At 48.4% G+C, this 26,752-nt stretch overlaps 1 protein-coding gene across 3 annotated transcripts in view; it reads right to left on the reverse strand.

The window, feature by feature from the left end:
- ATF1 (activating transcription factor 1) overlaps positions 1-22,174 on the reverse strand; it is a 37,859-nt gene extending 15,685 nt beyond the window's left edge. The window contains exons 1-2 of one of the 3 annotated variants that reach the window (XM_038752673.1): positions 22,025-22,174; positions 7,053-7,151 (exon numbers count right to left, since the gene is read on the reverse strand). In XM_038752673.1, the coding sequence (XP_038608601.1) occupies positions 7,053-7,145 (93 nt within the window). In that variant the 5' untranslated portion in view covers positions 7,146-7,151; positions 22,025-22,174. Of the gene's footprint in view, positions 1-7,052; positions 7,152-10,253; positions 10,342-22,024 lie in introns of all 3 variants that reach the window. The other 2 variants (XM_038752676.1, XM_038752678.1) reach the window with 2 other exon arrangements.
- Between the last annotated feature and the right edge of the window lie 4,578 nt (positions 22,175-26,752).

Below are 26,752 nucleotides of genomic sequence, written 5' to 3' on the forward strand. Positions count from 1 at the left end.
AGCACTTACTCTGCTGCTCAGATCATTTTTCGGCCCCCTCCTCCTCCTCCTCTCCATCCCCCCGGCCTTACCTCCTTCCCATCCCCACAGCACCTGTATATACGTATATATGTTTGTACGTGTTTATTACTCTATTTTCTTTGTACATATTTATTCTATTTATTTTATTTTGTAAATATGTTTTGTTTTGTTCTCTGTCTCCCCCTTCTAGACTGTGAGCCCACTGTTGGGTAGGGACCGTCTCGATATGTTGCCAACTTGTACTTCCCAAGCGCTTAGTACAGTGCTCTGCACACAGTAAGCGCTCAATAAATACGATTGAATGAATGAATGAATGACAAAAAACGTTCAGTTCATGTCTCCCCGTTCAAGAACCTTTAGTGGTCGCCCATTCCCCGCCGCATCAAACAGAAACTCCTTACTACCGGCTTTAAAGCACTCAATCACTTTGCCCCCTCCTACCTCATCTTGCTACTCTCCTACTACTGGGGGAAGTGGCGTGGCTCAGTGGAAAGAGCCCGGGCTTTGGAGTCAGAGGTCATGGGTTCGAATCCCGGCTCCGCCACTTGTCAGCTGGGTGACTTTGGGCAGGTCACTTCACTTCTCTGGGCCTCAGTGACCTCATCTGTAAAATGGGGATTAAGATTGTGAGCCCCCCGTGGGACAACCTGAACAGTGCTTTGCACATAGTAAGCGCTTAATAAATGCCATCATTATTATTATTATTACATCCCAGCTTGCACATTTCACTCGTCCAATGCCAACCAACTCACTGTACCTCAATCTCATCTATCTCGCCGCCGATCTCTCACCCACAACCCGCCTCTGGCTTGGCATGCCCTCCCTCTTCTCACCCGATAGACAATTTACTCTCGACTCCACCACATGTCTGCTGTGTGACCTTGGGCAAGTCACTTAACTTCTCTGCGCCTCAGTTACCTCATCTGTAAAATGGGGATGAAGACTGTGAGCCCCACTCGGGACAACTTGATCACCTTGTATCCCCCCAGCGCTTAGAACAGTGCTCTGCACATAGTAAGCGCTTAATAAATGCCATTATTATTATCCCTTCAAAACCTTATTGAAAGCACATCTCCATGAGGCCTTCCCTAAGCCCTTATTTCCTCTTCTCCCAACTCCCTTCATTCACCTCAGCCCCACAGCACTTATGTCCATATCCGTCAATGATTTATTTTTATTAATGTCTGTCAACCCCTCTAGCCTGCAAGCCCAGTGCGTCTACTGTTATATTGTTTATTTTGTCCTCTCCCAAGTGCTTAGTACAGTGCTCTGCACACAGTACACAATCAATAAATATGACTGATTTCCTGGCACATGCTGAGTACTTAAATACCGGTTAAAAAAAAGTAGACAAACGCCCCGCACACACAAACACAACACACACACAAAAAGAACTTCCTCTTGTCCCAAGGGGCTTGGGAGAAGGAGACCCCTCGGAGGCCTCCATGGGCTGAGCCATTTGGACTTTCCTGGCCCTGGGAACGACTGCTTGAGGGGGTAGTCCCCCTCTCCATCCCCCCCATCTTACCTCCTTCCCTTCCCCACAGCACCTGTATATATGTGTGTACATATTTATTACTCTATTTATTTATTTATTTTACTTGTACATATCTATTCTATTTATTTTCTTTTGTTAGTATGTTTGGTTTTGTTCTCTGTCTCCCCCTCTTAGACTGTGAGCCCAATGTTGGGTAGGGACTGTCTCTACATGTTGCCAATTTGGACTTCCCAAGCCCTTAGTACAGTGCTCTGCACATAGTAAGCGCTCAATAAATATGATTGATTGATTGACTGATTGGATATTGCAGGGCCACTTGGGGCTGATGTTTCTTGCTGATTTAAAGCCCAGTCAGGGTCAGAGGAGCCAAGTCCACTTGGCGGAATGTGAATGGCTTCAAAAATTGAGAGAGAGAAAAAAAAACCCATCACAGCATGTCCTTCCGCCTCAGATTTTTGGCATCTCCCCTAGAATGTCCAACAGACACCCTCCGCTCAAACAATGGTACCTACTGAGTTCTTACTTTGTGCAGAACTGAACTCAGCACTTGGGAGAGCACAATATAACAGAGTTGGCAGACACATTCGCCCTGCCCACAGCGAGCTTCTGGTCTAGAAGGACAGACATTTAAATAAATGGTGGCGATGTCCACTAGAATAAATATTAAGTGCTTAAAGCAGCACGGCCTAGTGGATAGAGCCCAGGCGTGGGAGGCAGAAGGACCTGTATTCTAATTCTGGCTCCGCCATTCGACCTTGGACAAGTCACTTCACTTCTCTGGGCCTCGGTTCCCTCATCTGGAAAACGGGGATGAAGACTGTGTCTTACCTCCTTCCCTTCCCCATAGCACCTGTATATATGTATATATGTTTGTGCATATTTATTACTCTATTTTACTTGTACATATCTATTCTATTTATTTTATTTTGTTAGTATGTTTGGTTTTGTTCTCTGTCTCCCCCTTTCAGACTGTGAGCCCACTGTTGGGTAGGGACTGTCTCTAGATGTTGCCAACTTGTACTTCCCAAGCGCTTAGTACAGTGCTCTGCACACAGTAAGTACTCAATAAATATGATTGATTGATTGATTGACTGTGAGCCCCATGTGGGACAGGGACTGAGTCCAACCTGATCAGCCTGTTATCTATGGCAGCGCTTAATAAAGTGGTGCCTGGTACATACTAAGTGCTTACCGGATACCATATATTAATAATAATATATCCCCGGGCCCGGAATGCCCTCCCTCTGCCCATCCGCCAAGCTAGCTCTCTTCCTCCCTTCAAGGCCCTGCTGAGAGCTCACCTCCTCCAGGAGGCCTTCCCAGACTGAGCCCCTTCCTTCCTCTCCGCCTCGTCCCCCTCTCCATCCCCCCATCTTACCTCCTTCCCTTCCCCACAGCGCCTGTATATATGTATATATGTTTGTACATATTTATTACTCTATTTATTTACTTTACTTGTACATATCTATTCTATTTATTTTATTTTGTTAGTATGTTTGGTTTTGTTTTTTTTTTCTCTGTCTCCCCCTTTAAGACTGTGAGCACAATGTTGGGTAGGGACTGTCTCTATATGTTGCCAATTTGTACTTCCCAAGCGCTTAGTACAGTGCTCTGCACATAGTAAGCGCTCAATAAATATGATTGATTGATTGATTATCATTATTAAAGGGTCTAGATGCAAATGCAGGGGAGATGCAGAAGGGAGGGGCTGAGCTTTTTTGAAGGAGGTGGGACTTTTGTAAGGTTTTGAAGGTGGGCGAGCAGTGGTCTGTCATATACCAAAAGGGGGAGGAGACGGTGGTCTTTCACTATAAAGGGGGAGTTTCAGGCCTGAGGGAGGTTGTGGGCATCGGAGAGCAGGTTGGCATTAGAGGAGCAGTGTTAAAGAGAAGCAGCGTGGCCTAATGGATACAGCACAAGCCTGAGAGTCAGAAGGATCTGGGTTCTAATCCTGCCTCCGCTCCTTGTCTGCTGTGTGACCGCAGGCCAGTCACTTCACTTCTCTGGGCCTCAGGTCCCTCATGGGGATTATAGTAATAGTAATGATGGCATTTGTTAAGCGCTGACTATGGACCTGGGTTCTAATCCTGCCTCTGCTCCTTGTCTGCTGTGTGACCGCAGGCCAGTCACTTCACTTCTCTGGGCCTCAGTTCCCTCTGGGGATTATAATAATAGTACTGGAGGGGATGGTGGTCCATCACCTATAAAGGGGGAGGGAGTTTCAGGCCTGAGGAGGGTTGTGGGCATCGGAGAGCAGGTTGGCATTAGAGGAGCAGTGTTAAAGAGAAGCAGCGTGGCCTAATGGATACAGCACAAGCCTGAGAGTCAGAAGGACCTGGGTTCTAATCCTGCCTCCGCTCCTTGTCTGCTGTGTGACCGCAGGCCAGTCACTTCACTTCTCTGGGCCTCAGTTCCCTCATGGGGATTACAGTAATAGTAGTGATGGCATTTGTTAAGCGCTGACTACGGACCTGGGTTCTAATCCTGCCTCCGCTCCTTGTCTGCTGTGTGACCGCAGGCCAGTCACTTCACTTCTCTGGGCCTCAGTTCCCTCTGGGGATTATAATAATAGTACTGGAGGGGACGGTGGTCCATCACCTATAAAGGGGGAGGGAGTTTCAGGCCTGAGGGAGGTTGTGGGCATCAGAGAGCAGGTTGGCATTAGAGGAGCAGTGTTAAAGAGAAACAGCGTGGCCTAATGAATACAGCACAAGCCTGAGAGTCAGAAGGACCTGGGTTCTAGTCCTGCCTCCGCTCCTTGTCTGCTGTGTGACCGCAGGCCAGTCACTTCACTTCTCTGGGCCTCAGTTCCCTCATGGGGATTACAGTAATAGTAATGATGGCATTTGTTAAGCACTGACTACGGACCTGGGTTCTAATCCTGCCTCAGCTCCTTGTCTGCTGTGTGACCGCAGGCCAGTCACTTCACTTCTCTGGGCCTCAGTTCCCTCATGGGGATTATAATACTAGTACCGGAGGGGATGGTGGTCCATCACCTATAAAGGGGGAGGGAGTTTCAGGCCTGAGGGAGGTTGTGGGCATCGGAGAGCAGGTTGGCATTAGAGGAGCAGGGTTAAAGAGAAGCAGCATGGCCTAATGGATAGAGCACAAGCCTGAGAGTCAGAAGGATCTGGGTTCTAATCCTGCCTCCGCTCCTTGTCTGCTGTGTGACCGCAGGACAGTCACTTCACTACTCTGGGCCTCAGTTCCCTCATGGAGATTACAGTAATAGTAATGATGGCATTTGTTAAGCGCTGACTACGGATCTGGGTTCTAATCCTGCCCCCGCTCCTTGTCTGCTGTGTGACCTCAGGCCAGTCACTTCACTTCTCTGGGCCTCAGTTCCCTCTGGGGATTATAATAATAGTACCGGAGGGGATGGTGGTCCATCACCTATAAAGGGGGAGGGAGTTTCAGGCCTGAGGGAGGTTGTGGGCATCGGAGAGCAGGTTGGCATTAGAGGAGCAGTGTTAAAGAGAAGCAGCGTGGCCCAATGGATACAGCACAAGCCTGAGAGTCAGAAGGACCTGGGTTCTAATCCTGCCTCCGCTCCTTGTCTGCTGTGTGACCGCAGGCCAGTCACTTCACTTCTCTGGGCCTCAGTTCCCTCATGGGGATTATAGTAATAGTAATGATGGCATTTGTTAAGCGCTGACTACGGATCTGGGTTCTAATCCTGCCCCCGCTCTTTGTCTGCTGTGTGACCTCAGGCCAGTCACTTCACTTCTCTGGGACTCAGTTCCCTCATGGGGATTATAATAATAGTACCGGAGGGGATGGTGGTCCATCACCTATAAAGGGGGAGGGAGTTTCATGCCTGAGGGAGGTTGTGGGCATCGGAGAGCAGGTTGGCATTAGAGGAGCAGTGTTAAAGAGAAGCAGCGTGGCCTAATGGATACAGCACAAGCCTGAGAGTCAGAAGGATCTGGGTTCTAATCCTGCCTCCGCTCCTTGTCTGCTGTGTGACCGCAGGACAGTCACTTCCCTTCTCTGGGCCTCAGTTCCCTCATGGGGATTGTAGTAATAGTAATGATGGCATTTGTTAAGCGCTGACTACGGACCTGGGCTCTAATCCTACCTCCGCTCCTTTTTTTTATGGCATTTATTAAGCGCTTTCTATGTGCAAAGCACTGTTCTAAGCGCTGGGGAGGTTACAAGGTGATCAGGTTGTCCCATGGGGGGGCTCACAGTCTTCATCCCCATTTTACAGATGAGGGAACTGAGGCCCAGAGCAGTGAAGTGACTTGTCCAAAGTCACCCAGCTGACAATTGGTGGAGCCGGGATTTGAACCCATGACCTCTGACTCCAAAGCCCAGGCTCTTTCCACTGAGCCACGCTGCTTCTCCTTGTCTGCTGTGTGACCTCAGGCCAGGCACTTCACTTCTCTGGGCCTCAGTTCCCTCATGGGGATTACAATAATGGTACTGATGGTATTTGTTAAGCGCTTACTACGTGCCAAGCACCGTTCTAAGCGCTGAGCCCCACGTGGAATGTAGCCTGTGTCCAACCTGATAATCTGGCCTCCACCTCAGTGCTTAGAACAGTGTCTGGCACAGAGGAAGTGCTTAGCAAGTACCATTTAAAAAAAAAAAAAAGGAGGGAAGTGTCTGGGCTGTGTTGTAGTAGGAGATCAGGGAGTTGGAAAGGCAAACATTCCTCCCGGAGACTCTTTGTTAACCTTGGGCTGTGGAAAAAAAACAACAAAACGGCCCTGACCCACTCATCGGAAAATGAATTTATTCCTCAACCAGCTGGCTACAACGGAATCTGCCAATTCTGTTGGATTGTAACAATAATAGTAATAACGGTGTTGGTTAAGGGTTTACTATGTACCAAGCACTGTTCCATGCACTGGGGTAATAATAATAATAATACTGATGGCAATTTATTAAGCGCTTACTACGTGCCAAGCACTGTTCTAAGCGCTGGGGGGGGGGATACAATCAATCAATCGTATTTATTGAGCGCTTACTGTGTGCAGAGCACTGTACTAAGCGCTTGGGAAGGACAAGTTGGCAACATATAGAGAGAGTCCCTACCCAACAGTGGGCTCACAGTCTAGAAAACATAGGATACAAGGTGATGAGGTTATTCCACGGGGAGTTCACAGTCTTCATCCCCATTTTACAGATGAGGGAACTGAGGCCCAGAGAAGTGAAGTGGCTTGCCCAAAGTCACCCAGCTGACAAGCGGCGGAGCCGGGATTTGAACCCACGACCTCTGACTCCAAAGCTCTTTTCCACTGAGCCACGCTGCTTCTCTAGATAGATACAAGGTCATCAGGTTGTCCCACCTGGGGCTCACGGTCTTCGTCCCCGTTTTACAGATGAGGGAACCGAGGCACCGAGAAGTTAAGCGACTTGCCCAAAGTCACACAGCTGCTGAGCGGCGGAGCCGGGATTAGAACCGGCGGCCTCCGACTCCCAAGCCCAGGCTCCTTCCACTAAGCCACGCTTTACGCCCTCCAAGCGCTTAGTCCAGTGCTCTGCACAGAGTAAGCGCTCGATCGGTACGGCTGAGGGGAAGACTTACCTGCTGGGCAACGTGAGAGAGGTGAGTACCCTGAACCACGGTGCCCGGCTGAGGCCCTGTCTCGGAGTTATTACTCTTGTGTACTTCTTCCATAATCAACTATGAGGAAAAAAAAAAGGTGGGGGGGTTTCAATCAATCAATCAATCAATCGTATTTATTGAGCGCTTACTATGTGCAGAGCACTGTACTAAGCGCTTGGGAAGTACAAATTGGCAACACATAGCTTCACCATTAGCCTTCTGAATTCAGGGTCTTGTCAAAGGAGCCCCTTACTCTCTGGGCAGTTGGGTTCCAGAAATAGGGGAGCCGCTACTAGAGTAAGCGCTTACTACGTGCCAGGAACTGTATTAATCGCCGGGGTGGATATAAATTAATCGGGTCGGACACGGTCCCTGTCCCACTAAGTAGGAGGGAGAACAGGTATTGAATCCCCAATTGACAGATGAGGAAACTGAGGGCTAGAAAAGTAGCGTGGCCTTGCGGATAGATCAGGTCCTCATTCATTCAATCGTATTTATTGAGCGCCTACTCTGTGCAGAGCACTGTACTAAGCGCTTGGGAAGTACAGGTTGGCAACGTATAGAGGCGGTCCCTACCCAACAGTGGGCTCACAGTCTAGAAGAGTCAGACTGGTCCTGACCTGGGTTCTGCAACTTGGCTGTGTGACCCTGGGCAAGTCACTTAGCCTCTCTGTGCCTCGGTTCCCTCACCTGTAAAATGGGGATTGGGGGAGCCCCACATGGGGCAGGGACTGTCCTGATTAGCATGTTTCTACCCCAGGGCTTAGTTCAGTGTCCGGCATATAGTAAGCGTTTAAACTGATAACATTACAAAAAAAAAAGACTTTTCCAAGGTCTCACAGCAGGTAAATGGCAGAGCCAGGATGGGAACCCAGGTCCTCTGACTCCCAAGTCTGGGCTCTTTTCACCAGGCACGAGTCTTGGATGCCCGGGGTTCTGTTCTCCACGCCCTCACCCATGGCACCCTGCCACAAACGTCTCCTCGTCTCGACCTCTCTGATCCCCGAAACCTGGCCCGATGGTGCCAAGCAGACGGCAGGATTCGGAACCCAGAGAGGGAACTGAGAGGATTCGGAACCCATCCCCTCCGGTACTATTATTATAATCCCCATGAGGGAACTGAGGCCCAGAGAAGTGAAGTGACTGGCCTGAGGTCACACAGCAGACAAGGAGCGGAGGCAGGATTAGAACCCAGGTCCATAGTCAGCGCTTAACAAATGCCATCATTACTATTACCATAATCCCCATGAGGGAACTGAGGCCCAGAGAAGTGAAGTGACTGGCCTGCGGTCACACAGCAGACAAGGAGCGGAGGCAGGATTAGAACCCAGATCCTTCTGACTCTCAGGCTTGTGCTGTATCCATTAGGCCACGCTGCTTCTCTTTAACCCTGCTCCTCTAATGCCAACCTGCTCTCCGATGCCCACAACCCTCCTCAGGCCTGAAACTCCCTCCCCCTTTATTTTTTTGAGTTCCCCTCAAAATCAGAAGACCTCGACTAAGCCCACCAACCCGTCCCCGGCCTCTTCTTTGTGGCCCGGGCAGTGGTGGAGTTGCGGAGTTTGGGGCTGGAAGCCATCGTTGGTATCACCCCTGCCCATGAGGGGGTTGGGTGGAGGCTGGGGGGTGAGGAAGGAGCTTTGGGGAGGTCGACGGGAGTGGCGAGGGTCCCGCGGAGGAACTTGGAGAAGGGCCCACCTCTGCCACACTGATTCTTTTAGACTGTCTTTTAGACTGTGAGCCCACTGTTGGGTAGGGACTGTCTCTATATGTTGCCAATTTGTACTTCCCAAGCCCTTAGTACAGCGCTCAATAAATACGATTGATGATGATTCGGCCACTCTTCTTTGAAGGCCGCATTAACCGATCAACGGTATTAAACGCCTATCGTGGGCAGAGCCCCGTACTGAGCGCTTGGGAGAGTACAATATGGCAATATAACAGAGTTGGTAGATACATTTTATAATGGCATTTATTAAGTACTTACTATGTGGAAAGCACTGTTCTAAGCGCTGGGGAGGTTACAAGGTGATCAGGTTGTCCCTCGGGGGCTCACAGTCTTCATCCCCATTTTACAGATCAGGGAACTGAGGCCCAGAGAAGTGAAGTGACTTGCCCAAAGTCACCCAGCTGACAATTGGCGGAGCCGGGATTTGAACCCATGAACTCTGACTCCAAAGCCCGGGCTCTTTCCATTAAGCCACGCTGCTTCTCTACATTCCTACATTCATTCCCTGCCCACGAAGAACTTACAGTCCACAATGTCACTTTTCAAATCCAAAATAAAACTTCCCGCGAGTTCGTCTAACCCCAGAGCCCAGAGTTCATCATCATAAATACGACTGATTGATCAACTGTAAATCTTTTTAAGGGGAAACCCCCCTGCCGACAGTCCACCGTAACCAGCTCCCCAGACCTCCCTAACCCACGCAGGGCCCTGGAAATCCAGATCTGTAGCTTCCAGTTTTATATGTTGCCAATTTGTACTTCCCAAGCGCTCAGTCCAGTGCTCTGCACGTAGTAAGCGCTCGATAAATACGATTGATTGATTCCAGTTCAGGAGAGGAAGGCTGAACCCAGGGCGAGTTCGCAATCTCTTTCCACTCGCCTCAGGTTTTTGTTTTTTAAAGCTACTTCGAAGATGAGTCAATCTCTAGGAAAAAAATAAAACACACTACCAAGAGGGAGGGCAGACCGTATTCCGGATGACGAACGGAACCACCGAAGGTGGTTTTAACATCAACTGACTGGAAATCGCCACCAAAAGGCCGAGTGACTCACGGATACTTCCCTAACGAGATCAAATTAACCTCCGGCAGCTGGGGAAAACGTCAGCAGGGAAGGAGAAAATGCAATGTCAAACTGTAGAAACATTTCTACAGTGCTCTGCACATAGTAAGCGCTCAATAAATACGATTGATGATGATGATGATCAATCAATCAATCAATCGTATTTATTGAGCGCTTACTATGTGCAGAGCACTGTACTAAGCGCTTGGGAAGTACAAATTGGCAACACATAGAGACAGTCCCTACCCAACAGTGGGCTCACAGTCTAAAAATGATGATCAGTAGTACTTTGGGTGAGACACTGCAGTCTCTCGCCACCAGAAGACAAAACTGCTAGAAATTCGTCAAGTTGGTCTGCATCCTCCCCAGAGATAAAAACAAATATCTCACTTCTCCCCTTCTTAATGACTCCCTGCGGTGTCCGCCAAGACCGCAGAACTCAGCCTTCGTGCTGCAACACACGGCTCCTTGCTCCGGACTGGCGGGGGTGGAAAGTATTGTTTAAAAACAAAAGCAAAAATACAATTCGACAATTCCAGCAGCTTCCCAGAAGGGACGTTTCTGATTTCGCCTGTGAAACATTAAGAGGGGGACGTGAAACGGGCGTCAACAGCACCTTGAGGATGTCGGTTTGCGGGGACTGTTCTGGCTGGGGTTGGAAAGTTGTGTAGGGACGCTGCGGTGTGTTAGCTACGCAAGTTGGCTGATGCTTCCCGTAAGATCATACCCAAAAGTGGCCCTAAAGCCTGGGGAGGGCCCCATCCACCTCCTGGATCTGATATTGGTAGGAAACGGGCATCGGAGCCACCAGCAGTGACGTGGGATTTCTACCCAAAACGGGCAAATTGTCCATCCATCTCCGGGCAAACATCAAACACGAGGCGGGTGTGTTTGAGACGCCACTGCTGCTGCTTTTTGTTAAACCCTTCCTTTTTTCAAGCACCGTTCTACGCAATGGGGGTATAATCAAGTTAATCGGGTCATATATAGTCTCTGTCCCACATGGGGCTCGCGGTCTAAGGAAGAGGGAGAACGGGTACTGAATCCTCGTTTTGCAGTTGAGAAACTGAGGCACAGGGAAGCAGAATGGCGGAACAGGAACAGTTGTATTTATTGGGCGCCTACCGTGTGCAGAGCACTGTCCTAAGCGCTTGGAAAGAACAGTAGAACAGTGCTTTGCACATAGTAAGCGCTTAATAAATGCCATCATTATTATTATTATTTCCCTGTCGATTAATCAATCATTTTATTTTGTTAGTATGGTTTTGTTCTCTGTCTCCCCCTTTTAGACTGTGAGCCCACTGTTGGGTAGGGACTGTCTCTATATGTTGCCAACTTGTACTTCCCAAGCGCTTAGTACAGTGCTCTGCACACTGTAAGTGCTCAATAAATACGATTGATTGATTGATTCGTATTTCCTGAGCACCTAGAGTGCGCCAAGTGCTGATTAATAATAATAACTGTGAGCCCACTGTTGGGTAGGGACCGTCTCTATATGTTGCCAACTTGGACTTCCCAAGCGCTTAGTACAGTGCTCTGCACACGGTAAGCGCTCAATAAATACGACTGAATGAATGAATAAACAGTGACAATCCCTGCTCACAACGGGCTCACAATCTACAGACGGGAGACAGACATCGATGACTGATTGATTGATTGATTCGTATTTCCTGAGCACCTAGAGTGCGCCAAGTGCTGGTTAATAATAATAACCGTGAGCCCACTGTTGGGTAGGGACCGTCTCTATATGTTGCCAACTTGGACTTCCCAAGCGCTTAGTACAGTGCTCTGCACACGGTAAGTGCTCAATAAATACGATTGATTGAATGAATGAATGAATAAACAGTGACAATCCCTGCTCACAACGGGCTCACAATCTACAGACGGGAGACAGACATCGATGATTGACTGATTGATTGATTCATATTTCCTGAGCACCTAGAGTGCGCCAAGTGCTGGTTAATAATAATAACTGTGAGCCCGCTGTTGGGTAGGGACCGTCTCTATATGTTGCCAACTTGGACTTCCCAAGCGCTTAGTACAGTGCTCTGCACACAGTAAGCGCTCAATAAATACGATTGAATGAATGAATAAACAGTGACAATCACTGCTCACAACGGGCTCACAGTCTAGAGACGGGAGACAGACATCGAGACAAATAAATACGACGACAGATACCTAAGTGCTGTGGGGGTGGGAGGGAGGGGAAGTGCAAAAAAGAGCAAGTTAGGGCGACGCAGAAGGGAGTGGGAGATGAGGAAAAGCGGGGTTTAGTCTGGGAAGGCCTCTTGGAGGAGATGGGCCTTCAATAAGGCTTTGAAGGGAGGGAGAGTCATTGTCTGTAAGATCTGAGGAAGCCCTACTGAGAGCTCACCTCCTCCAGGAGGCCTTCCCAGACTGAGCCCCCTCCTTCCTCTCAATCAATCGATCAATCAATCGTATTTCTTGAGCACTTACTGTGTGCGGAGCACTGTACTAAGCGCTTGGGAAGTCCAAGTTGGCAACGTATAGAAACGGTCCCTACCCAACAATCAATCAATCGTATTTATTGAGCGCTTATTGGGTGCACAGCACTGTACTAAGCGCTTGGGAAGTCCAGGTTGGCAACATCTAGAGACGGTCCCTACCCAACAGTGGGCTCACAGTCCAGAAAGGGGAGACAGGGAACGAAACAAATCAACAAAGTAAAATAAACAGAATGAGTATGTACAAATAAAATAAATAAATTCTATTTATTTTATTCTGTTAATATGTTTTGCTTTGTTCTCTGTCTTCCCCTTCCCCCTCCTCCCCTTCCCCACAGCACCTGTATATATGTATATTTGTTTGTACGTATTTATTACTTTATTTATTTTACCTGTACATATTCTATTTATTTTATTTTGTTAACATGTTTTGTTTTGTTCTCTGTCTCCCCCTTCTAGACTGTGAGCCCACTGTTGGGTAGGGACCGTCTCTCTATGTTGCCAACTTGGACTTCCCAAGCGCTTAGTACGGTGCTCTGCACACAGTAAGCGCTCAATAAATACGAGTGAATGAATTTGAGGAGGGAGGGCGTTCCAGGCCAGAGGCAGGACACGGGCTAGGGGACGGCGGCGAGACGGAGGCAGAGCGAGAATCAATCAATCAATCAGAGAAGCAGCGTGGCTCAGTGGAAAGAGCCCGGGCTTTGGAGTCAGAGGTCATGGGTTCAAATCCCGGCTCTGCCATTTGTCAGCTGTGTGACTTTGGGCAAGTCACTTCACTTCTCCGGGCCTCAGTTCCCTCATCTGTAAAATGGGGATGAAGACGTGAGCCCCCCGTGGGACAACCTGATCACCTTGTAACCTCCCCAGCGCTTAGAACAGTGCTTTGCACATAGTAAGCGCTTAATAAATGCCATTATAATCAATCAATCGCATTTATTGAGCACTTACTGTGTGCAGAGCACTGTACTAAGTGCTTGGGAAGTACAAGTTGGCAACATATACAGTCCCTACCCAACAGTGGTCTCACATTCTAAAAGGGGGAGACAGAGAACAAAACCAAACATACTAACAAAGTAAAATAAATAGAATAGATATGTACAAGTAAAATAAATAAATAAATAAATAGAGTAATAAATCTGTACAAACATATATACATATATACAGGTGCTGTGGGGAAGGGAAGGAGGTAAGATGGGGGGATGGAGAGGGGGACGAGGGGGTTAACCTTCAGCGAGAAGGTTAGCGCTGAAAGAGTGAAGGTGCTGGGTTATGGAGAGAAGCGAGGTAGGAGGGGGCATGGTGAGCGGTAGGGATTTTGGTTCACTCATTCATTCATTCAATCGTATTTATTGAGCGCTTACTGTGTGCAGAGCACTGTACTAAGCGCCTGGGAAGTACAAGTTGGCAACATCTAGAGACAGTCCCTACCCAAGAGCAGGCTCACAGTCTAGAAGGGGGAGACAGACAACAAAACAAGACATATTAACAAAATAAAATAAACAGAATAAATATGTACAAATAAAATAGAGTAATAAATCCGTACAAACATATATACGTATATACAGGTGCTGTGGGGAGGGGAAGGAGGTAAGGCAGTGGGGGGGGGGGGGGGGGGGGGGGGGATGGTTGCTGTCTTAAGAAAGGACTTCCTAACCATCAGGGTGGTAGGTCTCAGAGCCCAGTGCTCTGCCTGCAGTTGGTGCTCGGAAAATACGAGGATGTTCAAAAAGGGAAGCTAATTCCCAAGAAAGATAGGGAATCTCCATGTGAGACCCCCTGGTCTATCTGGGATGGACCTGGGGGCTGGAACAGATCAACCCTCAAAGTCATTTCTAGGCCTAGGGATCTGGGCCTTGACAATGACTGCTGGAAAATGACACCATTTAAAAAAACAAACAAACAGTATTTGTTAAGTAATAATAATAATAATAATAATGATAATAATAATAATGATGATGGCATTTATTAAGCGCTTACTATGTGCAAAGCACTGTTCTAAGCGCTGGGGAGGTTACAAGGTGATCAGGTTGTCCCACGGGGGGGCTCACAGTCTTCATCCCCATTTTAGAGATGAGGGAACTGAGGCCCAGAGAAGTGAAGTGACTTGACCAAGGTCACACAGCTGACAATTGGCGGCGCCGGGATTTGAACCCGTGACCTCTGGCTCCAAAGCCCGGGCTCTTTCCACTGAGAGTAGTTACTATAAGTACTTACAAGTACTTACTATGGGCCAAGCATTGTCCTAAGCACTGGGGTAGATACAATAATAATGATATTGATGGCATTTATTAAACGCTTACTATGTGCTAAGCACTGTTCTAAGCGCTGGGGAGGTTACAAGGTGATCAGGTTGTCCCACAGGGGGGCTCACAGTCTTAATCCCCATTTTACAGATGAGGGAATTGAGGGATTTGAACCCATGACCTCTGACTCCAAAACCCGTGCTCTTTCCACTGAGCCACGCTACTTCTAAGCTAATCAGGTTGGACACGGTCCACGTCCCACGTGGGGCTCACAGTCTTAATCCCCATTTTACAGATGAGGGAACTGAGGCACAGAGAAGTGAAGTGACTTGCCCAAGATAATGATGATGGCATTTATTAAGCGCTTATTATGTGCAAAGCACTGTTCTAAGCACCGGGGAGTTTACAAGGTGATCAGGTTGTCCCACGCGGGGTTCACAGTCTTAATCCCCATTTTACAGATGAGGTAACTGAGGCCCAGAGAAGTGAAGTGACTTGCCCAAAGTCACAGAGCTGACAAGTGGCGGAGCCGGGATTTGAACCCATGACCTCTGACTCCAAAGCCCGGGCTCTTTCCACTGAGCCACGCTGCTTCCCAAGATCACACAGCAGATAAGTGGCAGAGCCGGGATTAGGACCCAGGTCCTCTGACTTCATTCATTCAGCTGGATTTATTGAACGCTTTGTGCAGAGCACTGTACTAAGCGCTTGAGAGACTATGATAATAGTAATAATAATGATGGCATTTGTTAAGCGCTTACTATGTGCAAAGCACTGTTCTAAGCGCTGGGGGGGGATACAAGGTGATCAGGTTGTCCCACGCGGGGCTCACAGTCTTAATCCCCATTTTACAGATGAGGTAACTGAGGCTCAGAGAAGTGAAGTGACTTGCCCAAGGTCACACAGCAGGCGTGTGGATTCGAAGCCACGACCTCTGACTCCAAAGCCCGGGCTCTTTCCACTGAGCCACGCTGCTTCTCAAGAATAATACAAGAATAATAATACAATAATACAAGAGTATGAGAAGCAGCGTGGCTCAGCGGAAAGAGCCCGGGCTTTGGAGTCAGAGGTCATGGGTTCGAATCCCGGCTCCACCAATTGTCAGCTGGAAGACTTTGGGCAAGTCACTTCACTTCTCTGCGCCTCAGTTCCCTCATCTGTAAAATGGGGATTAAGACTGTGAGCACCCTGTGGGACAACTTTATCACCTTGTAACCTCACCAGCGCTTAGAACAGTGCTTTGCACATAGTAAGCGCTTAATAAATGCCATTAAATAAAAAAAAGAATAAGCAGTCACATTCCCTGCCCACAACGGGTTTACAGCCTAGGGGGTGGGGGGAGGCAGACATTGATACAAATAAATAAAATGACAGACATTTACATAAATGCTGTGGGGCTGGGACAAGTCAAATTTATTTATTTTACTTGTACATATCTATTCTATTTATTTTATTTTGTTAGTATGTTTGGTTTTGTTCTCTGTCTTCCCCTTTTAGACTGTGAGCCCACTGTTGGGTAGGGACTGTCTCTATATGTTGCCAATTTGTACTTCCCAAGCGCTTAGTACAGTGCTCTGCACATGGTAAGCGCTCAATAAGTATGATTGATGATGATGGGACGGGGGAAGAGCAAAGGAAGGAAGCCGGGGCGATGCAGATGGGGGTGGGAGATGAGGAAAAGTGGGGCGTAGTCTGGGAAGGCCTCTTGGAGGAGGCCGCATCGCTTCTCACGTTGAAAGCTTGTGCTCTGCACACAGTAAGCGCTCAATAAATACGAATGAATGAACATTAGGGGGGCAGAGAATCAATCCTTCAGTGGTATTATAATGATGGCATTTGTTAAGCGCTTACTATGCGCAAAGCATCATCATCATCATCATCAATCGTATTTATTGAGCGCTTACTATGTGCAGAGCACTGTACTAAGCACTTGGGAAGTACAAATTGGCAACGTATAGAGACAGTCCCTACCCAACAGTGGGCTCACAGTCTAAAAGGGGGAGACAAAAGCACTGTTCTAAGCGCTGGGAAGGATACAAGGCGATCAGGTTGTCCCACGGGGGGCTCACAGTCTTAATCCCCATTTTACAGATGAGGGAACTGAGGCCCAGAGAAGTGAAGTGACTTGCCCGAAGTCACCCAGCTGACAATCGGCGGAGCTGGGATTTGAACCCATGACCTCTGACTCCAAAGCCCGGGCTCTTTGCACTGAGCCTCGCGGCTTCTCCTTATTTACTAGGTGCTTACTATGTGCACAGCACTGTACAAAGGGCTTGGGAGAACACAATACAACACAACAGTGAAGTGCACAACTGATCCCCTTGTGGAACATGGACCGCGTCCAACTTGACTGAACTTGTACCTTTCCGGGGCACTTAGTACAGTGCCCGGCCCTCAGTAAGAGCCCGGCAAATACCATTATAAAAAAATTACTTCACGTCACTGGGCCTCAGTTTCCTCCTCTGAGAACTGGGAATTAAGACTGGGAGTGGGACATTCATTCAGTGCAGCCCCGTGGAAAGGACACGGGGTTGGGAGTCGGAGGATGTGGGTTCTAATCCCGCCTCTGCCGCTTGTCTGCTGTGTGACCCTGGGCAAGTCACTTAGCTTCTCTGTGCCTCAGTTACCTCATCTGTCAAATATGGATTACGAAGGTGAGCCCCACGTGGGACAATCTGATGGCCCTGTGTCTAACCCAGTGCTTAGCACATAGTAAGCGCTTAACACCATAATAATAATCATTCATTGGACTATAGTTGAGCGCTTACTGCGTGCAGAGCACTGTACTAAGTGCTTGGGAAGTACAATTCGGCAACAAATAGAGACAATCCCTGCCCACAACAGGCTCACGGTCTAGCTTGTAATCCCGGCTCCGCCACATGTCTGCTGTGTGACCTTGGGCAAGTCACTTAACTTCTCTGAGCCTCAGTTCCCTCATCTGTAAAATGGGGATGAAGACTGTGAGCCCCACGTGGGGCAATCTGATGACCCTGTGTCTAACCCAGTGCTTAGCACATAGTAAGCGCTTAACACCATAATAATAATCATTCATTGGACTATAGTTGAGCGCTTACTGCATGCAGAGCACTGTACTAAGTGCTTGGGAAGTACAATTCGGCAACAAATAGAGACAATCCCTGCCCACAACAGGCTCACGGTCTAGCTTGTAATCCCGGCTCTGCCACATGTCTGCTGTGTGACCTTGGGCAAGTCACTTAACTTCTCTGAGCCTCAGTTCCCTCATCTGTAAAATGGGGATGAAGACTGTGAGCCCCACGTGGGGCAATCTGATCACCCTGTATCCCTCCAGTGCTTAGAGTACAGTAAGCGCTTAACAAATGCCATCATTATTATTATACCTACCCCAGTGCTTAGAACAGTGCTTAGCACATAGTAAGCGCTTCAGAAATATTATAATAATAGTCATCATTCATTGGACCGTATTTATTGAGCGCTTACTGAGTGCAGAGCACTGTACTAAGCGCCTGGGAAGTACAACTCGGCAACAAATAGAAACAATCCCTGCCCACAACAGGCTCACTGTCTACCCCAGGGCTTAGTATGTGCCTAGCACGTAGTAAGCGCTTCACAAATATTATAATAATAGTCATCATTCATGGGACCGCATTTATTGAGCGCTTACTGCGTGCAGAGCACCGTACCAAGTGCTTGGGAAGTACAATTCGGCAACAAATGGAGACAATCCCTGCCCACAAGGGGCTCACGGTCTAGCCTGTATCTACCCCAGCGCTTAGAATCAATCAATCAATCAATCGTATTTATTGAGCGCTTACTATGTGCAGAGCACTGTACTAAGCGCTTGGGAAGTACAAATTGGCAACACATAGAGACAGTCCCTACCCAACAGTGGGCTCACAGTCTAAAAGGGGGAGACAGAGAACAGAACCAAACATACCAACAAAATAAAATAAATAGGATAGAAATGTACAAGTAAAATAAATACAGTACAGTGCTTAGCACATAGTAAGCACTTAACAAATGTCATAATAATAATCATCATTCATTGGACCGTATTTATTGAGCGCTTACTGAGTGCAGAGCACTATACTAAGCGCCTGCGAAGTACAACTCGGCAACAAGTAGAAACAATCCCTGCCCACAACGGGCTCACTGTCTACCCCGGGGCTTAGTACGGGCCTAGCACGTAGTAAGCGCTTCACAAATATTATAATAATAGTCATCATTCATGGGACCGTATTTATTGAGCGCTTACTGCGTGCAGAGCACTGTACCAAGTGCTTGGGAAGTACAATTCGGCAACAAATGGAGACAAACCCTGCCCACAAGGGGCTCACGGTCTAGCTTGTATCTACCCCAGCGCTTAGAACAGTGCTTAGCACATAGTAAGCACTTAACAAATGTCATAATAATAATCATCATTCATTGGACTGTATTTGAGCGCTTACTGAGTGCAGAGCACTGTACTAAGCGCCTGGGAAGTACAACTAGGCAACAAATAGAAACAATCCCTGCCCACAACGGGCTCGCTGTCTACCCCAGGGCTTAGCACGTGCCTAGCACGTAGTAAGCGCTTCACAAATATTATAATAATAGTCATCATTCATGGGACCGTATTTATTGAGCGCTTACTGCGTGCAGAGCACCGTACCAAGTGCTTGGGAAGTACAATTCGGCAACAAATGGAGACAATCCCTGCCCACAAGGGGCTCACGGTCTAGGCTGTATCTACCCCAGCACTTAGAACAGTGCTTAGCACATAGTAAGCACTTAACAAATGTCATAATAATAATCATCATTCATTGGACCATATTTGAGCGCTTACTGAGTGCAGAGCACTGTACTAAGCGCCTGGGAAGTACAAGTCGGCAACAAATAGAAACAATCCCTGCCCACAACGGGCTTACTGTCTACCCCGGGGATTAGTACGTGCCTAACACGTAGTAAGCGCTTAACAAATACCACAAAAGGGGGGCAGCGGGCAAGGAGGCTGGGGGTGGATACGTTTTGTTTCACATACATGTTTCACCTGTCCGTATGTTTTGTTTTGTTCTCTGCCTCCCCTTCTAGATTGGGAGCCTGTTGGTGGGTAGGGACCATCCCTCTATGTTGCCGACTTGGGCTTCCCAAGCGCTTAGTACAGTGCCCTGCACACAGTAAGCGCTCAATAAATAGGATGGAATGAATGAATGTCTACCTCGGCGCTTAGAACAGTGCTTGGTACAGAGAGAAGCATCTTGGCTCAGTGGAAAGAGCACGGGCTTGGGAGTCAGAGGTCATGGGTTCAAATTCATTCATTCATTCAATCGTATTTATTGAGCACTTACTGTGTGCAGAGCACTGTACTAAGCGCTTGGGAAGCACAGGTTGGCAACATATAGAGCCGGCCCCTACCCAACGGTGGGCAAATCCCAGCTCCACCACTTGTCAGCTGTGTGACTTTGGGCAAGTCACTTAACTTCTCTGTGCCTCAGTTACCTCGTCTGTAACTACACTGTGAGCCCACTTCTAGACTGTGAGCCCACTGTTGGGTAGGGACCGTCACTATATGTTGCCAACTTGTACTTCCCAAGCGCTTAGTACAGTGCTCTGCACACAGTAAGCGCTCAATAAATACGACTGATTGATTGATTCTCTGGGCCTCAGTGACCTCATCTGTAAAATGGGGATAAAGACTATGAGCCCCATGTGGGACAACTTGATCCCACTCCCCCTCTCCATCCCCCCCACCCAGTCTTACCTCTTTCCCTTCCCCACAGCACCTGTATATATGTATATACGTTTGTACATATTTATTACTCTATTTATTTATTTATTTTACTTGTACATATTTACTATTCTATTTATGTTATTTTGTTAATATGTTTTGTTTTGTTCTCTGTCTCCCCCTTCTAGACTGTGAGCCCACTGTTGGGTAGGGACCGTCTCTAGATAGCGTGGCTCAGTGGAAAAGAGCACGGGCTTTGGAGTCAGAGGTCATGGGTTCAAATTCCAGCTCCACCAATTGTCAGCTGTGTGACTTTGGGCAAGTTGCTTCACTTCTCTGTGCTTCAGTTCCCTCATCTGTCAAATGGGGATGAAGACTGTGAGCCCCACGTGGGGCAATCTAATCACCTTGTATCCCCCCCAGCGCTTAGAACAGTGCTTTGCACATAGTAAGCGCTTAATAAATGCCATTATTATTATATTTCTAGACTGTGAGCCCGCTGTTGGGTAGGGACTGTCTCTATGTGTTGCCGACTTGTACTTCCCAACCGCTTAGTACAGTGCTCTGCACACAGTAAGCGCTCAATAAATACGATTATTATTATGTTGCCAACTTGTACTTCCCAAGCGCTTAGTCCAGTGCTCTGCACACAGTAAGCGCTCAATAAATACGATTGATTGATTATTATTATGTTGCCAACTTGTACTTCCCAAGCGCTCAGTCCAGTGCTCTGCACACAGTAAGCGCTCAATAAATACGACTGATTATTATGTTGCCAACTTGTACTTCCCAAGCGCTTAGTCCAGTGCTCTGCACACAGGAAGCGCTCAATAAATACAATTGATTATTGTTGCCAACTTGTACTTCCCAAGCGCTTAGTCCAATGCTCTGCACACAGTAAGCGCTCAATAAATACGATTATTATGTTGCCAACTTGTACTTCCCAAGCGCTTAGTCCAGTGCTCTACACACAGTAAGCGCTCAATAAATTTGATTGATTATTATTGTTGCCAACTTGTACTTCCCAAGCGCTTAGTCCAGTGCTCTGCACACAGTAAGCGCTCAATAAATACGATTGATTATTATGTTGCCAACTTGTACTTCCCAAGAGCTTAGTCCAGTGCTCTGCACACAGTAAGCGCTCAATAATACGATTGATTGATTATTATTATGTTGCCAACTTGCACTTCCCAAACGCTTAGTCCAGTGCTCTGCACACAGTAATTGCTCAATAAATACGATTGATTAGTCCAGTGCTCTACACACAGTAAGAGCTCAATACGATTGATTGATTGAAACCTCCCCATCGCTCAGCACAGTGCTCTGCACACAGTAGGCCCTTAACAAATGCCATTATGATTTATTATGATATACACAGGTGCTGTGGGGAAGGGAAGGAGGGAAGGCGGGGGGGGGGGATGAGGAGGGGGAGAGGGATTCATTCAGTCAGTCAGGGGCGGGGAGGGGCCCGATTCCGGGCTCCCCTGCGCTAAACGTTGTTCTGAGGGAAGGGTCGCCCTGGGGGAAACTGAGGCCGGGCCCAGGGCCCGGTTGGAGAGGCGTCCAATGGATGGACCCCCCCGCCCCCCCCCGCGCTAATGGAGTCGTCCGGCCGCCTGACGGGCCTCTCCCCTCCCCCACCCGCCAACCTCGCGCGCGCGCGCCCCCCCCCCAGCTGCGCGCGCACGCGCTCGCGCGCCCCCCCCCTCAGCTGCGCGCGCACGCGCTCGCGCGCCCCCCCGCCCTCGCGCCGGGGCCCCTCACCTGAGGCCCGGGCCTCCCGACCTTCCGGGGCGGGGACAGGGGACCGGCAAATGGCGGCCCAAACGCTCCCGCCTGGCCTCGGCGGCGTCAACAGCAGGCCCCGGGACGGGGGAGGGGGAAAAGGAGGGGAATGGGGGCAGAGAGGAGGAGGAGGAGGAGGAAGGCCGAGGGCCGTGAGGGCCGCCGCGCTGCGTCACCGCGCCGCGCGCACCACGTGACCCGACGCCATCTTGTCGGCCCCCTGAGGCGTCGCCTGAGGCGGCCCTCCCCTCAGGCGGCCAGGCCTGCCCTTCCCACTGATCATCATCAATCGCATTTATTGAGCGCTTACTATGTGCAGAGCACTGGACTAAGCGCTTGGGAAGGACAAGTTGGCAACCTATAGAGACAGTCCCTACCCAACAGTGGGCTCACAGTCTAAAAGGGGGAGACATCATCGTCGTCATCATCAATCGTATTGATTGAGCGCTTACTGTGTGCAGAGCGCTGGACTAAGTGCTTGGGAAATACAAATTGGCAACACATAGAGACAGTCCCTACCCAACAGAGGGCTCACAGTCTAAAAGGGGGAGACATCATCGTCCTCATCATCAATCGTATTTATTGAGCGCTTACTGTGTGCAGAGCGCTGTACTAAGCGCTTGGGAAGTACAAATTGGCAACACATAGAGACAGTCCCTACCCAACAGTGGGCTCACAGTCTAAAAGGGGGAGACATCATCGTCATCGTCATCATCAATCGTATTGATTGAGCGCTTACTGTGTGCAGAGCGCTGGACTAAGCGCTTGGGAAGTACAAATTGGCAACACATAGAGACAGTCCCTACCCAACAGTGGGCTCACAGTCTAAAAGGGGGAGACAGCATCGTCATCATCATCAATCGTATTGATTGAGCGCTTACTGTGTGCAGAGCGCTGGACTAAGCGCTTGGGAAGTACAAATTGGCAACACAGAGAGACAGTCCCTACCCAACAGTGGGCTCACAGTCTAAAAGGGGGAGACGGAGAACAAAACCAAACATACTAACAGAATAAAATAAATAGAATAGACATGTACAAGTAAAATAAATAGAGTAATAAATATGTACAAACATATATACATATATACAGGTGCTGTGGGGAAGGGAAGGAGGTAAGACGGGGGGATGGAGAGGGGGACGAGGGGGAGAGGAAGGAAGGGGCTCAGTCTGGGAAGGCCTCCTGGAGGAGGTGAGCTCTCAGCAGGGCCTTGAAGGGAGGAAGAGAGCTAGCTTGGCGGATGGGCAGAGGGAGGGCATTCCAGGCCCGGGGGAGGACGTGGGCCGGGGGTCGATGGCGGGACAGGCGAGAACGAGGTAATAATGAGAATAATGATAATAACGGTAATAATGGTAGTAATGAATGATAATAATAATGGCATTTATTCATTAATTCCATCGTATTTATTGAGCGCTTACTGTGTGGAGAGCACTGGACTAATCAATCAATCAATCGTATTTATTGAGCACTTACTGTGTGCAGAGCACTGGACTAAGCGCTTGGGAAGTCCAAGCTGGCAACATCTAGAGACGGTCCCGACCCAACGGCGGGCTCACAGTCTAGAAGCGGGAGACAGAAAACAAAACCAAACAGACTAACAAAATGAAATAAATAGGATAGGTACAAGTAAAATAAATAAATAAATAGAGTAATAAATATGTACAACCATATATCCAGGTGCTGTGGGGAAGGGAAGGAGGGACCTTGGGGGGATGGAGTGGGGGAGAGGAAGGAAGGGGCTCAGGCTGGGAAGGCCTCCTGGAGGAGGTGAGCTCTCAGTAGGGCGTTGGGAAGTCCAAGTTGGCAACATCTAGAGACGGTCCTTACCCAACAGCGGGCTCACAGTCTAGAAGGGGGAGATGGAGAACAAAGCAAAACGTATTAACAGAATAAAATGAATAGAATTTATTTATTTTATTTGTACATGCTCATTCTATTTATTTTACTTTGTTGATTTGTTTCGTTGCCTGTCTCCCCCTTCTAGACTGTGGGCCCGCTGTGGGGTAGGGGCCGTCTCTAGATGTTGCTGACTTGGACTTTCCAAGCGCTTAGTACAGTGCTCCGCACACAGTAAGCACTCAGTAAATACGATTGATTGATTGATTGTTGGGTAGGGGCCGTCTCTATATGTTGCCAACTTGGACTTCCCAAGCGCTTAGTACAGTGCTCTGCACACAGTAAGCGCTCAATAAATACGATTGATTGATTGATTGGGTAGGGACCATCTCTATATGTTGCCAACTTGGACTTCCCAAGCGCTTAGTCCAGTGCTCCGCACACAGTAAGCGCTCAAGAAATACAATTGATTGATTAATTGTTGGGTAGGGACCGCCTCTATATGTTGCCAACTTGGACTTCCCAAGCGCTTAGTACAGTGCTCCGCACACAGTAAGCGCTCAAGAAATACGATTGAATGAATGAATGAATGAACGGCATTTTTTTAAAAAAAAATGGCATTTATTAAGCGCCTGCCATGTGCAAAGTACTGTTCTAAGCGCTGGGGAGGTTACAAGGTGATCAGACTTTCTAGACTGTGAGCCCACTGCTGGGTAGGGACCGTCTCTATATGTTGCCAACTTGGACTTCCCAAGCGCTCAGTACAGTGCTCTGCACACAGTAAGTGCTCAATAAATACAATTGAATGAATAATAATAATGATGATGGCATTTATTAAGCACTATGTGCAAAGCACTGTTCTAAGCGCTGGGGAGGTTACAAAGTGATCAGGTTGTCCCATGGGGGTCTCACAGTCTTCATCCCCATTTTACAGATGAGGGAGCTGAGGCACAGAGAAGTTAAGTGAGTTGCCCAACGTCACACAGCTGAGAATCGGCGGAGCTGGGATTTGAACCCATGACCTCTGACTCCAAAGCCCAGGCTCTTTCCCACTGAGCCACGTTACTTCTCAATGAATGAATGAATGAATCAGGTCATCCCATATGGGGGAGCTCACAGTTTTAATCCCCATTTTACAGATGAGGTCACTGAGGCAGCATGGCTCAGTGGAAAGAGCCCGGGCTTTGGAGTCAGGGGTCATGGGTTCAAATCCCGGCTCCGCCACATGCCTGCTATGTGACCTTGGGCAAGTCACTTCACTTCTCTGTGCCTCAGTTACCACATCTGTAAAATGGGGATTAAGACTGTGAGCCCCCCGTGGGACAACCTGATCACCTTGTACCCTCCCCAGCGCTTAGAACAGTGCTTTGCACATAGTAAGCACTCAATAAATGCCATTATTATTATTATTATTACTTTACTTCTCTGGGCCTCAGTACCCTCATCTATAAAATGGGGATTGATAGTGTGAGCCCCACATGGGACGGGACAGTGTCCAGCCCGATTTGCTTGTATCTACCCGTGTGCCCAGCACATAGCAAGTGCTTAATAAATGCCATTATTATTATTATTATTACAGTAAGCACTTTACCATATCCCAGCTCTGCCAATTGTCAGCTGTGTGACTCTGGGCAAGTCACTTAACTTCTCTGTGTCTCAGTTCCCTCATCCGTAAAATGGGGATTAAGACTGTGAGCCCCACATGGGACAACCTGATCACCTTGTAACTTCCCCAGCGCTTAGAACAGTGCTTTGCACATAGTAAGCGCTTAGTAAATGCCATCATCATCTGTAAAATGGGGATTAAGACTGTGAGCCCCCCGTGGGACAACCTGATCTCCTTGTAACCTCCCCAGTGCTTAGAACAGTGCTTTGCACACAGTAAGCGCTTAATAAATGCCATCATTATTATTACCATATGCCATTATTATTACTATTAATAATAAAGGTTGAAAAGGGATCTCTGTAGCTGAATCTGGCCTGTGGGCAGTGTTCTTTCCCCGGACCACCTTAGGTGATCCCATAGTCACAGGATAATTAGACCTCTGCTTCCCGGGACACAGATCCGGTGGGAGGCCGGGGACTCAGCAGAACATCCCTGGCTGGTGGATAGGAGCTCCGCCCAGGAGCCAGGAAGACCTGGAATTACAATTCCTCCACTTGTTTGCTGTGTGACCTTGGGTAAGTCACTTCACGTCTCTGGGCCTCAGTTCCCTCTTTGGTAAAACGGGCATGAAGCCTGTGAACCCCATATGGGACATGGACTGTACCTTGTATATAATAATAATAATGATGACATTTATTAAGCGCTTACTATGTGCAAAGCACTGTTCTTAGCACTGGGGAGGCTACAAGGAGATCAGGTTGTCCCACCGGGGGCTCACAGTCTTCATCCCCATTTTACAGATGAGGGAACTGAGGCACAGAGAAGTTAGGTGACTTGCCCACAGTCACACAGCTGACAAGTCATGGGTGACAAGTCATGGGTGACAAGTCTGCTTACAGAGAAGCAGCGTGGCTCAGTGGAAAGAGCCCGGGCTTTGGAGTCAGAGGTCATGGGTTCGAATTCCAACTCCGCCACATGTCTGCTGTGTGATCTTGGGCAAGTCACTTAACTTCTCTGGGACTCAGTTCCCTCATCTGTAAAATGGGGATTTAGACTGTGAGCCCCACGTGGGACAACCTGATCACCCTGTATCCTCCCCAGCGCTTAGAACAGTGCTTTGCACATAGTAAGTGCTTAACAAATGCCAATTATTATTATTATTATTAAGTGGCAGAGCTGGGATTCGAACCCATGACCCCTGACTCCGAAGCCCGGGCTCTTTCCACTGAGCCATGCTGCTTCTCTTCCCCGACGCTTAGCACAGTGCC

The sequence above is a fragment of the Tachyglossus aculeatus genome, chromosome 10, assembly GCF_015852505.1.
Source record: "Tachyglossus aculeatus isolate mTacAcu1 chromosome 10, mTacAcu1.pri, whole genome shotgun sequence".
Taxonomy (NCBI): Eukaryota; Metazoa; Chordata; class Mammalia; order Monotremata; family Tachyglossidae; genus Tachyglossus; species Tachyglossus aculeatus.